Source organism: Schistocerca americana, chromosome 11 (genome assembly GCF_021461395.2).
Source record: "Schistocerca americana isolate TAMUIC-IGC-003095 chromosome 11, iqSchAmer2.1, whole genome shotgun sequence".
Classification (NCBI taxonomy): domain Eukaryota; kingdom Metazoa; phylum Arthropoda; class Insecta; order Orthoptera; family Acrididae; genus Schistocerca; species Schistocerca americana.
This window is the reverse complement of record NC_060129.1, coordinates 167186460-167201708: the sequence shown is the minus strand read 5'-3', so window position 1 is coordinate 167201708 and position 15249 is coordinate 167186460. Positions and strand designations below refer to the sequence as shown.

General features: G+C 43.3%; 1 protein-coding gene and 1 long non-coding RNA gene across 3 annotated transcripts in view; both read left to right on the top strand.

The window, feature by feature from the left end:
* The window catches only part of LOC124553708, a 583058-nt gene that overhangs the window by 364484 nt on the left and 203325 nt on the right, over positions 1 to 15249 (top strand). The window lies entirely within an intron of this gene.
* The window catches only part of LOC124553705 (potential E3 ubiquitin-protein ligase ariadne-2), a 91114-nt gene that overhangs the window by 60919 nt on the left and 14946 nt on the right, over positions 1 to 15249 (top strand). Inside the window, exon 2 of one of the 2 annotated variants that reach the window (XM_047127607.1) lies at positions 4484 to 5329. In XM_047127607.1, coding sequence (XP_046983563.1) covers positions 4484 to 5329 — 846 coding nt within the window. Of the gene's footprint in view, positions 1 to 4483; positions 5351 to 15249 lie in introns of both variants that reach the window. The other variant, XM_047127608.1, reaches the window with a different exon arrangement.

Sequence of the window (15249 nt, the reverse complement as noted above, 5' to 3'; positions counted from 1 at the left end):
CACAATTGTGGCTCGAGAATATGGGAAAGCTCGTTACTGTGTCGTCCGTACCGGAGTCTTTCCGACTGTCGGGCAGCACGTCAGTGATAAAATAAGGGAGGATGCTAAGTTCACCGGACTTGGATACGATGTGACGTCATTATGACGTATACACGCTACATCGAAAACGATAGGAACCGTATATCGACTATTCGACTTTTGTGAACTTTCGAGAGGTTGTGACAGGGTAGCGCTGTGCTCTGCGCCATTCTTTAAATGTGTTTTGCGTTCGTTGCGTTTAAATCGTGTATTGTACTGTATTTGTGTCCTGTGCGGTGTTTTTCGTTTGCTCGTCTCTAGTTATGTGTTCAGCATTCGAGAGACTAATAAGAGAAAACCTTACCACCATGGAATGCTTTGACACTGCATTCAATCATTTCATACGTCAATCAGTACTAGACACTAACCTTTGGTTAAGATTACATTGAGAAATCCACTTCCCCTCGTATTTCATCTCCGGTCGACGATTTTTCTTCTACAATGGCTCATATTTTTCTTTTTAAGTTCGAAATTCAATCATTCTATACACCAGTCATTACTGGACGCTAAGGTACCTTTCTCTGCGGTCCGAGTGTAAAATTACTTGGAATTATGGTTGATAAAAGACTATCTTGGGATGGACTTATAAATTACTTAGCTAACAAACTTGCACGAGTTCTCTTCCAGCTATATAAATTAAGAAAAAAAGTCAGCAAGAGTATGCTGCTACAATCTAATATGTACTGACAAGACCAATTGTATGAAACCACACTAAAATGTTGATAATAAATAAATATTATTCTTGGCGTAAGCATTCAATACAACAATCGCACAATCTAATCTGGTCGGGACATAAGAAGTCTTCACTTTTTTACGTGGTGTTTTCAAGGCCACGTCAGGAATATTTTTATTAATATCCAGCTCTTTTATTTTGGGGAAATACATATACGCTACCACACTGAGCTGCTTTCGGAATCGCACGTGTCAAAACAAACCACTAGCTGACGACAGTTAGAATCTCGAACGTTCGTAAAAGTCGATAGGTGTATAAGGTTTATAATTTATAAAAAAAAAAACAGCTACCAGCCACATGTATGGTTTAAAAAGGTTTATTATCTTCAGACCATGACCGGTTTCGGATTTTTCTTTACAAATCCACCTTCAGATGGCAGTTACAAGCATTCTAAGTTGGACCTAGTTTTGTTTTTGTTATTCGTTTGCTGCACTGGGAAAGAAAAGAAATATTTTTGTTGTCATATCGGTAATGGTATTTTAACAAAAGATTTACTTCTTCTACAAAATCTAATTGCTCATGAGATAGTTTTCTGTTTTAAACTTAGTAAACGTGCAGGTTATTGTACTTACGAGCTATGTAGTTCTGCCTGACGAAATATTCGTGCGTTTATGTTTTCGAGCGCAAGCTCAATACACTTTTCAATATGCACTATGTGAGTGCTATTCCAGTCAACGGACGTCACTTTCAACCTCATCATCTTAATTACACACGCAGCACACACGAATAACGTTTACAAAACGTGGCCCAGCTTCATATTACAAACGAGAACAATATTTGCAAAGAGGTTACAGTCATAACGATGTTAACTTACAGTTGCCTTATAGTCGATATGGGTACAGTAAAATAACTCTTTGCTATTGTATGAGATTAATCTAAAACGGAATAAATAAAATTACATATAAATAAGATTACAAACATTATATGTAGTACAGAAATACTGTGTGTTACTAATTATTTGTTACAATAGTAGGAGATAAATTCTAATATATGACATGATAAGCAATGCACATGTTTTCATTATGCAATGTTACAATGACATATAAGCAGTTTTTGGGGGCCTGTCTACTGAATGTTTTTAATGGAATATTAGGCTTAAGTTATTTTAAAAAAGTGAAAGCTTCTTCAAAGTTATTTAGGAAGGGGGTGTTAACTGACTCTGTCTGTTCATTCAGAATGAGATCAGGGAACCTGTTTTTATGTGTATGAATCTCAATCTCCTCTAAGACATTCAATGTGAAACCCTTGTCTTTGAGGTGTAATATCTGCAGGTTGTTTTCTATATTCTCAACTGTATGATTGTTTTCTGCAAGATGGGTGGCGAAAGCAGATTTGCTTAGGTTTTCCAGACGTAGGGCATCAAGGTGTTCCTTGAATCTTGTTTCAAAAGCTCTACCTGTTTGGCCGATGCAGAATTTAGGACAGTTGTTACACTTGAGTTTATAAATTCCAGATCTTTTATGGGGTATGCTATTGTGTGGGAGTGAGTGTATGACTCTTTGTTGGAGTTTGTTATTGGTAGAGAAACTGATTTTGACATTCTTCTTCTTGAATAGGTTGGAATTTTGTATGAAAGTGGGCCTATATATGGTAGGGCTACATATTTTACTGATTTTTTTGTCTTTCATAGTTATTGTGGCTGTTGCTTGTTGCAAAGACTCATTGCTAGCAATTTTTTCTTTTATTTTTTGAGAGAGTGTGTCTAGCTCGTAAGTACAATAACCTGCACGTTTACTAAGTTTAAAACATAAAACTATCTCATGAGCAATTAGATTTTGTAGAAGAAGTAAATCTTTTGTTAAAATACCATTACCGATATGACAACAAAAATATTTCTTTTCTTTCCCAGTGCAGCAAACGAATAACAAAAACAAAACTAGGTCCAACTTAGAATGCTTGTAACTGCCATCTGAAGATGGATTTGTAAAGAAAAATCCGAAACCGGTCATGGTCTGAAGATAATAAACCTTTTTAAACCATACATGTGGCTGGTAGCTGTTTTTTTATAAATTATAAACCTTAGTACAACAGCCACGTTTCTCAACATGTCGACTTTCGACAAAATAGCGTAGTCGATAGGTGTTTTAATCGACTACATCTACATCTACATCCATACTCCGCAAGCCACCTGACGGTGTGTGGCGGAGGGTACCTTGAGTACCTCTATCGGTTCTGCCTTCTATTCCAGTCTCGTATTGTTCGTGGAAAGAAGGATTGTCGGTATGCCTCTGTGTGGGCTCTAATCTCTCTGATTTTATCCTCATGGTCTCTTCGCGAGATATACGTAGGAAGGAGCAATATACTGCTTGACTCTTCGGTGAAGATATGTTCTCGAAACTTTGACAAAAGCCCGTACCGAGCTACTGAGCGTCTCTCCTGCAGAGTCATCCACTGGAGTTTATCATCTCCGTAACGCTTTCGCGATTACTAAATGATCCTGTAACGAAGCGCGCTGCTCTCCGTTGGATCTTCTCTATATCTTCTATCAACCCTATCTGGTACGGATCCCACACTGCTGAGCAGTATTCGAGCAGTGGGCGAACAAGCGTACTGTAACCTACTTCCTTTGTTTTCGGATTGCATTTACTTAGGATTCTTCCAATGAATCTCAGTCTGGCATCTGCTTTACCGACGATCAGCATTATATGATCATTCCATTTTAAATCACTCCTAATGCGTACTCCCAGATAATTTATGGTATTAACTGCTTCCAGTTGCTGACCTGCTATTTTGTAGCTAAATGATAAGGGATCTTTCTTTCTGTGTATTCGCAGCACATTACACTTGTCTACATTGAGATTCAATTGCCATTCCCTGCACCATGCGTCAATTCGCTGCAGATCCTCCTGCATTTGAGTACAATTTTCCATTGTTACAACCTCTCGATACACCACAGCATCATCTGCAAAAAGCCTCAGTGAACTTCCGATGTCATCCACCAGGTCATTTATGTATATTGTGAATAGCAACGGTCCTATGACACTCCCCTGCGGCACACCTGAAATCACTCTTACTTCGGAAGACTTCTCTCCATTGAGAATGACATGCTGCGTCCTGTTATCTAGGAACTCTTCAATACAATCACACAATTGGTCTGATAGTCCATATGCTCTTACTCTGTTCATTTAAACGAGTGTGGGGAACTGTATCGAACGCCTTGCGGAAGTCGAGAAACACGGCATCTACCTGTGAACCCGTGTCTATGGCTCTCTGCGTCTCGTGGACGAATAGCGCGAGCTGGGTTTCACACGACCGTCTTTTTCGAAACCCGTGCTGATTGCTACAGAGTAGATTTGTAGTCTCGAGAAAAGTCATTATACTCGAACGTAATACGTGTTCCAAAATTCTACTAGTGATAGACGTTAGGGATATAGGTGTATAGTTCCGCACATGTGTTCGACGCCCCTTCTTGAAAACGGGGATGACCTGTGCCCTTTTCCAATCCTTTGGAACGCTACGCTCTTCTAGAGACCTACGGTACACCGCTGCAAGAAGGGGGGCAAGTTCCTTCGCGTACTCTGTGTAAAATTGAACTGGTATCCCATCAGGTGCAGAGCGTATATACGTCAGAATGACGTCACATCATATCCAGGTTGGGTGAACTTAGCATCCTCCTAAAATAAGCGGTGCGGCGCCTGCCGAAATAGCCACGTGTGTCGTCCGTGTCCGCAGGTACCAGCAGTTCGCCTTCCGGGACTACGTCAAGTCGCACCCCGAGTTCCAGTTCTGCCCCGGGCTGAACTGCCGGGCGGTGGTGCGCGCCAAGGAGCCGCGAGCCAAGCGCGTGCAGTGCTCGAGCTGCGCGGCCGCCTTCTGCTTCCTGTGCGGCGGCGACTACCACGCGCCCACCGACTGCGCGACCATCCGCCGCTGGCTCACCAAGTGCGCCGACGACAGCGAGACGGCCAACTACATCAGCGCCCACACCAAGGACTGCCCGCGCTGCCACGTCTGCATCGAGAAGAACGGCGGCTGCAACCACATGCAGTGCTACAACTGCAAGCACGACTTCTGCTGGATGTGCCTCGGCGACTGGAAGTCGCACGGCTCCGACTACTACGAGTGCTCGCGCTACAAGGAGAACCCGGACGCGGCGCAGGAGTCGGCGCTGACGCGCGCCCGCGAGGCGCTCAAGAAGTACCTGCACTACTACGAGCGCTGGGAGAACCACTCCAAGAGCCTCAAGCTGGAGGAGCAGACGCTGCGCAACATCCGGCGCCGCATCGACGACAAGATCATGAAGGCGGCGGGCACGTGGATCGACTGGCAGTACCTGCTGGACGCGGCGGCGCTGCTGGCCAAGTGCCGCTACACGCTGCAGTACACCTACCCGTACGCCTACTACATGGAGGCGGGCCCGCGCAAGGCGCTCTTCGAGTACCAGCAGGCGCAGCTCGAGGCCGAGATCGAGAACCTCTCCTGGAAGGTGGAGCGCGCCGAGACGACCGACCGCGGCGACCTGGAGAACCAGATGGACATCGCCGAGAAGCGGCGCACCACCCTGCTCAAGGACTTCCTGTAAGGCGCCGCCGCACCCGGGTACGCACTGCCCTCCCTCGCTCCTCCCGCCCTCACAGCTTATTGTTACGTAGCAGACTGCTCCCTGTCGTTTGGTGGAACGTTGGTTTGATGTAGCTCTCCGAGGTAGTCCATCCAATTTTTTTTTTTTTCTTTCCAATAACCCATTTGATGAACATCAACAAAAGCAAAACGAGGATAGTGGAATGTAGTCAAATTAAGTCGGGTGATGCTGAAGGAATTAGATTAGGAAATGTGACACTTAAAGTAGTAAAGGAGTTTTGCTATTTAGGGAGTAAAATAACTGATGAGGGTCGAAGTAGAGAGGATATAAAATGTAGACTGGCAATGGCAAGGAAAGCGTTTCTCAAGAAGAGAAACTTGTTAACACCGAGATTTAAGTGTCAGGAAGTCGTTTCTGAAAGTATTTGTATGGAGTGTAGCCATGTATGGAAGTGAAACATGGACGATAGCTAGTTTGGACAAGAAGAGAATAGAAGCTTTCGAAATGTGGTGCTACAGAAGAATGCTGAAGATAAGGTGGGTAGATCACATAACTAATGAGGAGGTATTGAATAGGATTGGGGAGAAGAGAAGTTTGTGGCACAACTTGACTAGAAGAAGGGATCGGTCGGTAGGACATGTTCTGAGGCATCAAGGGATCGCCAGTTTAGTATTGGAGGGCAGCGTGGAGGGTAAAAATCGTAGAGGGAGACCAAGAGATGAATACACTAAGCAGATTCAGAACGATGTAGGCTGCAGTAGGTACTGGGAGATGTAGAAGCTTGAACAGGATAGAGTAGCATGGAGAGCTGCATCAAACCAGTCTCAGAACTGAAGACCACAACAACAACAACCCATTTGGAGGGTACGATGAATCAACATTGGCTACTCTTCATTGTATTAGATTTCTTCACTTTCCAAATTTCCTTCATCCTTTTAGAGTCTTGTTCCCTTTCTTCTTGAGTCCACTTTCGTCTAGTTATTTTCTTTCTCTCCTGAAATTCTGCCTTTTGAACTGCCTTTCTGAAATGTGTTCTGTTTTCTATTGTGTCTATTGTAACTCCAGCATTTTCAATGTCCTTTTCAGTCTCTCTGAACCGTGCTGGCTTGGATTTGTAGCTATTGAGTAATGTGAATATCCGCTTGGTTAGTCTGTTGTTATCCATTCTGAATATATGTCCAAAAAACTGTAGTCTCCTCTTCCTCACTACATCAGTTAGTTTCCCCGTTTTCAGATATAGCTTATTGTTACGTAGCAGACTGCTCCCTGTCGTTTGGTGGAACGTTGGTTTGATGTAGCTCTCCGAGGTAGTCTATCCAATTTTTTTTTTCCTTTCCAATAACCCATTTGATGAACATCAACAAAAGCAAAACGAGGATAGTGGAATGTAGTCAAATTAAGTCGGCTGATGCTGAGGGAATTAGATTAGGAAATGAGACACTTAAAGTAGTAAAGGAGTTTTGCTATTTAGGGAGTAAAATAACTGATGATGGTCGAAGTAGAGAGGATATAAAATGTAGACTGGCAATGGCAAGGAAAGCGTTTCTCAAGAAGAGAAACTTGTTAACACCGAGATTCAAGTGTCAGGAAGTCGTTTCTGAAAGTATTTGTATGGAGTGTAGCCATGTATGGAAGTGAAACATGGACGATAGCTAGTTTGGACAAGAAGAGAATAGAAGCTTTCGAAATGTGGTGCTACAGAAGAATGCTGAAGATAAGGTGGGTAGATCACATAACTAATGAGGAGGTATTGAATAGGATTGGGGAGAAGAGAAGTTTGTGGCACAACTTGACTAGAAGAAGGGATCGGTCGGTAGGACATGTTCTGAGGCATCAAGGGATCGCCAGTTTAGTATTGGAGGGCAGCGTGGAGGGTAAAAATCGTAGAGGGAAACCAAGAGATGAATACACTAAGCAGATTCAGAACGATGTAGGCTGCAGTAGGTACTGGGAGATGTAGAAGCTTGAACAGGATAGAGTAGCATGGAGAGCTGCATCAAACCAGTCTCAGAACTGAAGACCACAACAACAACAACCCATTTGGAGGGTACGATGAATCAACATTGGCTACTCTTCATTGTATTAGGTTTCTTCACTTTCCAAATTTCCTTCATCCTTTTAGAGTCTTGTTCCCTTTCTTCTTGAGTCCACTTTCGTCTAGTTATTTTCTTTCTCTCCTGAAATTCTGCCTTTTGAACTGCCTTTCTGAAATGTGTTCTGTTTTCTATTGTGTCTATTGTAACTCCAGCATTTTCAATGTCCTTTTCAGTCTCTATGAACCGTGCTGGCTTGGATTTGTAGCTATTGAGTAATGTGAATATCCGCTTGGTTAGTCTGTTGTTATCCATTCTGAATATATGTCCAAAAAACTGTAGTCTCCTCTTCCTCATTACATCAGTTAGTTTCTCCGTTTTCAGATATAGCTCTCTGTTTGGTCTTAACCTGTATTCAGCATTATCGTTTCTTTTAGCTCCCAGTATTTTCCTTAAAATTCTTCTTTCGACCTTCTCTAGTTTCTCAAGATCTCCATTTCTTGTTAGTTTAAGTGTTTCTGCCGCATAGAGTTTCAGGTCTGGCCACTGTTTGGTAGTGTCTTAATTTCGTGTTCCAGGACAAGGATTTTTTATTATAAACGTTTTTGGTCATATGAAACACTCTTTCCATTTTGTGCACTCTAGTTTCTATAGCTATCTTTTCTTTGGCATTGTATGTAATCCACTCTCCTAGGTATTTAAAGGAATCTGTTTTGTGTATTGTGTTGTTGTCAACTGCAATATTTTGAGGAGCATCACAGATGTTTGTCATAAACTTTGTTTTTTCGTAGGATATTTGAAGTACTACTTTGGCTTCTTGTTTTTGTAGTTCTCTTATTTGTTCCTGGGCATTGTCTAGTGAATCTGTAATCAATGTCATGTCATCTGCGAAGGCTAAACAGTCGACAGTGATCTTGTTCGGATTTCTCCCTAGTTGAATCCCTTTAGTATTGATGGCCTTCCTCCATTCTCGAACTACTATCCTATGTGAGATTCTACCGAGCGTTTTAATCTTCAATGGGGAATAACTTGGGAAACAGATTAAAATGTTTTAGAGAAGAGTTGTCGGTGGCAAATTGGGTCACGTATTGCTACTAATGGCTGTTACCTGGAACGTGATTTTAAAGGTGATTTGGAGGTTAAAGTGAATTTTTAAAAAGGGTAACCCCAATATCTGAGATTTTAAAAGTGGCAAATATTACGTATAAAATGATATGTTCCACGTCGTGGAAATGTTCGATGGAGGTCAAATAAGCAAATGCATTTAAGCAAATACATTTTTAGTTCTAGTAGGAATTAAATCGGAGTACAGGAGAGATACAGCAAAATACAGTGTTAAATACAAATTGGAAAGGGCTCCAGAGAAATTAGAAGTGAGGGGACCCACTTGACGACTTGTAAATCGGTGATGTATGTTTTACGAGGGCTATCCACAAAGCACATTACGTTTTGGAATTAAAAATAAATAAAGTATTGGAATTTTTTTATTGTATACAGATGAAAGCCACACTTCAATACTACTTTTCTACATAGTTGCCATTTAAATTAAGGCACTTATCTTAGCGATGGACGAGCTTGGAAATTCCTTCGTCGTAAAATTCGGCCGCCTGCGCCTTCAACCACGTGGTTACCTCTTTTGGGACAGAAAAGGTGTGATTTTTGTGGATTTCCTGGATAGAGGCACTACAATAAACTCTCAAAGGTATTGCCAAACTCTGCACAACCTCAGAAGAGCAATATAAAACAAGCGCAGGGGAAAGTTGGGCTGAAAGATCTTGCCGATTCACGACAACGCCCGGGCCCACACGGCAAATGCCACTCGTGAAGTTCTCGAATCTTTTAAGTGGGAGTTGTTTCCTCATCCGCCGTACAGTCCCGACCTGGCACCGAGCGACTTCCACTTATTCCCAGCAATGAAGAAGTGGTTGGCTATGCAGCGTTTTGATGACGACGCACAGCTTCGAGAAGAGGTGACCACGTGGTTGAAGGCGCAGGCGGCCGAATTTTACGACGAAGGAATTTCCGAGCTCGTCCATCCATACGATAAGTGCCTTAATTTAAATGGCAACTATGTAGAAAAGTAGTATTGAAGTGTGGCTTTCATCTGTATATAATAAAAAAAATTTCCAATACTTTATTTATTTTTAATTCCAAAACGTAATGTACTTTGTGGATAGCCCTCGTATTTATGTTTGTTCTGTCTTAAAATGTCAAAATAACATTTATCCATTGCGATATATTTATTTTTGCCAATAAACATGTTAATTAATACATAAATTTCAAATCTTTCCTCGTTTTTTCCTAATCCCACATAACAAATACGGGTTTCCGTGAAACAAAACTCTACCTTCAAATGACCTTCGATAACTGACATCGTGATTATTGGTAGTGGCTTTTGACCCCTTATGCTCATTCCAATTTGTATCTGACATTGTATTTCGCTGTATCACTCCTCTCTTCAGAGTTAATCCGTACTAGAACTGAAAATATATTTGCGTATTTGACTTTCATTAAACCTCAAGTAATGTATCATTTGATACATGAAATTTGCCAATCTTTTCAAACCTTAGATCAAATATAAGCGTTCCCATTTTTAAAAAATCACTTTAACCTCCAAATCACCCTGAAAATCCTGTTCGAGGTCACGACCATTAGTAGCAATTTATGACCCTCTTTGTCACCTACAATTTTTAGGTAAAATATTTTTCTGTATCTCATCTCTGTCTCGAGTTATTCCCCATTGCATATTAAAATGGTCCACCTCGTATATTAGGAATAGGATAGACTGCTACTCACTGTAAAGATGACCCGTCGAGTTGCAGGCGGCTACAATGAGGAGATGTTACACGTGTAGCTGTCGGCAAAGGCCTTCCTCGCGAAAGAAAACGCACACGTTCACACCTCGTGCACACTCGGCGGCCACCACCTGCGGCTCCGGTCTTAGCTGCTCACTTGTGTGAATGTGTTTGTGCCCTTTGCTGAGGAAATCCTCGCACAAACATTCGACCAGCTTCGCCATTGCTGAGGAAATCCTCGCACAAACGGAAAAGTGGCTGACATCGAAATAAGTGTCCAAGGAATAGAAAAGCAACTGGAATCACTCAACAGAGGAAAGTCTACTGGACCTGACGGGATACCAATTCGATTCTACACAGAGTACGCGAAAGAACTTACCCCCTTTCTAACAGCCGTGTACCGCAAGTCTCTAGAGGAACAGAAGGTTCCAAATGATTGGAAAAGAGCGCAGGTAGTCCCAGTCTTCAAGAAGAGTCGTCGAGCGGATGCGCAAAACTATAGACCGATATCTCTGAAGTCGATCTGTTGTAGAATTTTAGAACATGTTTTTTGCTCGCGTATCATGGCGTTGTTGGAAACCCAGAATCTACTCTGTAAGAATCAACACGGATTCCGGAAACAGCGATCGTGTGAGACCCAACTCGCTTTATTTGTTCATGAGACGCAGAAAATCTTAGATACAGGCTCCCAGGTAAATGCCATTTTCCTTGACTTCCGGAAGGCGTTCGATACAGTTCCGCACTGTCGCCTGATAAACAAAGTAAGAGCCTACGGAATATCAGACCAGCTGTGTGGCTGGATTGAAGAGTTTTTAGCAAACAGAACACAGCATGTTGTTATCAATGGAGGGACGTCTACTGACGTTAAAGTAACCTCTGGCGTGCCACAGGGGAGTGTTATGGGACCATTGCTTTTCACAATATATATAAATGACCTAGTAGATAGTGTCGGAAGTTGCATGCGGCTTTTCGGGGATGATGCTGCAGTATACAGAAAATTGCAACATTAGAAAATTGCAGCGAAATGCAGGAAGATCTGCAGCGGATAGGCACTTGGTGCAGGGAGTGTCAACTGACCCTTAACATAGTCAAATGTAATGTATTGCGAATACATAGAAAGAAGGATCCTTTATTGTATGATTATATGATAGCGGAACAAACACTGGTAGCAGTTACTTCTGTAAAATATCTGGCAGTATGCTTGCGGAACGATTTGAAGTGGAATGATCGTATAAAATTAATTGTTGGTAAGGCGGGTACCAGGTTGAGATTCATTGGGAGAGTCCTTCGAAAATGTAGTTCATCAGCAAAGGAGGTGGCTTACAAAACACTCGTTCGACCTATACTCGAGTATTGCTCATCAGTGTGGGATCCGTACCAGGTCGGGTTGACGGTGGAGATAGAGAAGATCCAAAGAAGAGCGGCGCGTTTCGTCACAGGGTTATTTGGAGAGCGTGATAGCGTTACGGAGATGTTTAGCAAACTCGAGTGGCAGACTCTGCAAGAGAGGCGCTCTGCATCGCGGTGTAGCTTGCTCGCCAGGTTTCGAGAGGGTGCGCTTCTGGATGAGGTATCGAATGTATTGCTTCCCCCTACTTATACCTCCCGAGGAGATCACGAATGTAAAATTAGAGAGATTCGAGCGCGCACGAAGGCTTTCCGGCAGTCGTTCTTCCCGCGAACCGTACGCGACTGGAACAGAAAAAGGAGGTAATGACAGCGGCACGTAAAGTGCCCTCCGCCACACACCGTTGGGTGGCATGCGGAGTATAAATGTAGATGTAGATGGCTTTGAACAATATCTTCATACACTGATAAGTCAAAGCATAATGACCACTGCCCACTGCGACACCGGATGTCGCGTGGTGGCATTGTGGGCATGTGACACGGTAAGAAAAGTGTGTAAGCAGAGCAGACACAGAGGGGTTACCGCCTAAAGAAGATATGGGTTGCAAATGGGGAAATCCATTGAGTTTGACCAAGGGCAGATTATTACTACGCAGAACCTGTGAATGAATATCTCGACAATGGCGAAGCTGGTCGAATGTTCACGTGCTACTGTCGTGAAGATCTGTGGGAAGAGGTAGGAGGACAGTGAAACTTCCACTAGGCAGACTCTTCACAGAGTGTGGGGCTCGGAAGCTTGCCGTGTAAAGTAGGATAGGTGGCAATCAGTGGCACCTCAGCCAAAATGTCGTCGATGCCGGTGCGCGCACGAGTGTTTCTGAGCTCACCAGTTATTGTACATTGTCGAATGTGGAGCTCCGCAGCAGACTACCCCTACGTGTTGAGCCGACAACCTCTATTGAGACTGCAGTGGGCAGGGACTGTAGGGATTCGATTGTCAGTCAGTAGAAACGTGTCTGCTCTTCGCGTGAATCACTCTGGCTCGATTCACATCTCCACGAACGCCATTATCGAGGTGAACGACAGTCCGAAGTGTGCTGCACGGCACGGGTGCAGGCTCGTGCGAGCAGTATTGTGCTGCGGGACACATTCTCCTGTGCTCGAGTGAGACCTGTGGTAGTAATCGAAGAGAAGCTGACAGCAGCAGACCACTCACATCCCTTCGCGGTTGACGTCTTCCCCGACAGCGATGTCATGTTTCGGCAGTGTAATTGTCAGTATCTCAGAGCCAGAACTGTGCTACAGTGGTTTGAGGAACTTACAGTGAACTCGTGACGATGTCGCAGCGACCGAAATCGCCCGATGTAAATCCTACGGAAACTAGAATGAAATTTTCACTCTACAGCGGAGTGTGCGTTGAAATGAAACTTCCTGGCAGATTAAAACTGTGTCCCGGACCGAGACTCGAACTCGGGACCTTTGCCTTTCGCGGGCAAGCGCTCTACTGACTGAGCTACCCAAGTACGACTCACACCCCGTCCTCACAGCTTTAATTCCGCCAGTACCTCATCTCCTACCTTCCAAACTTCACATAAGCTCTCCTGCGAACCTTGCAGAACTAGCACTCCTGGAAGAAAGGGAATTGCGGAGACATGGCTTAGCCACAGCCTGGGGGAATTAAAGCTGTGAGGACGGGGCGTGAGTCGTGCTTGGGTAGCTCAGTCGGTAGAGCGCTTGCCTACGAAAGGCAAAGGTCCCGAGTTCGAGTCTCGGTCCGGCACACAGTTTTAATTTGCCAGGAAGTTTCCTACGGAACCTGTCCGGGCCGCTGTCGCCGCGTACGCCAATCGGCGGCCTGTTATTTACACGCGTTAAGTGACTGGTGCACGGACATCTAGTGCTGCATATCCTCCACACACGTACCAACAAACTGTCAGATCCCTGATACGCAGAATCAGTCATGTGCTTCGTTCCAAACATGGACAAACAAGTTAAGCAGGTGGTGATAATGTTTTGGCTCATCGGTATATATAACAGTCTTATTGTTGTGCCAGTCTGCAAATCATCTTTATGTCGAGTAGTAATCTATCCTATTCCTAATACTGTTGTTATTGCAACCTGGAGTTTCCTATGTGAGACTCCTTGTCTCTGCTGAACTGATGCGCCATAAATCTGCCTGAATTTCCTAACTGTAGTCAAGCATTGCCCCCTTTACAGCTTTTACCCCTGCCCCCTCCCACACTTACCTGACTTACCAAACTGACAATTTCTTGATGCCTCAGGATGTGTACTATCAGCCAATCCCGTCTTTTAGCCAAGTCGGGGCATAATTATTTTTGAGGATTCCGTACCTCAATCAGGAAAAATACCTCAATCAGGAAAAACAGGACCCTTGTTTAATTACAGGGTGTTTCAAAAAGAATATACATATTTTGATACATATATTTATTGAATTTTAATGAAACTTTACATGCATATTTACAAAAAGTTCAGATTATAGATGTTCAGTATGTCCTCCATCAGTGGCACAAACAATATCACATCGATACTCAAATTCCTCCTATACTCGGGGGCAAGCATTTCCTTCGTCACTGTGTTATGGCAGTATGGATCCGGTTCTTCAACTCTTCCAGGTTCTGTGAGAGTGTTGGTACATAAACGTTGTCTTTAACGAAACCCAACAGGAAGAAGTCAGAGGGTATCAAATCCGGTGACCGTGGAGCCCAGTTGAGATGTGCTAAGTCGCCAGCTCCTTGATGACCGATCCAACGGTTCAGTAGAGTTTCATTCAGATATTCACACACGTGGTGACTCCAATGAGGGAGTACCGCCGTCTTGTTGAAAAATGAATTTGTCTTCGTGCAGCCTTGAAAACAACCCGTTTTGTAACATAGCGAGATACTACTGACCATTAACCGTGTCTCCATCAAAGAAGAATGGACCATAAACAGGTGATCGGGATATCGCACAAAACACATTGATTTTGGGGGAATCTCGCACACGTTCAATGGCTGCATGTGGGTTCTGTAGGCCCCTAATGCGAACATTGTGTTTGTTTACCTGACCACTAACACGGAAAGTCACTTCATCACTGAACACGGTACATTGTGCGAAAGTGTTATCACTGTCAATAGCATCAAGAATCTCGTTACAAAATGCCACACATATGCGTTTGTCATCAGGACACAGGAGTTTGTGACAGCTGTAACTTGTACGGCTTCATAGCTGACCGACATCCCAAAACACGCCAAATTGTTGGTGTAGGCAGTTGTAACTCCCGACTGGCATGACGAGTTGATTTTGGAGGACTATGTTGAAAAGCAGTTTGAATTCGTGCAACATTCTCTTCCGGAACACGAAGGTGTCCAGGACTCTTTCCTTTACATATGCATCCTGTATCTAGAAACTGTTGATACCATCTGCAAATGTTCCACCCATTTGGACGATCAATTAGGTACCTCAACCTGAAACATCTTTGCACTGTAATCACGGAATTGCACTAGACTATGTATTCGTTTCCCCAATAGCTGAGCCAAAGTGCAGGGATCAATAGTTTGGACAAAATAATACTTTTTAATAAGTATATTCTTTTTGAAACACCCTATACTTTGTTGTCTGTCCATCTGTCTGTCTGACTGTTAACAATATTTTTACATGAATGCGTGGTGATGACAAGCAGATAGAACAAGTTGGCAGTGTCAAATTCTTGGAATTACAGCTTAATAATAAATTTAATGGGAA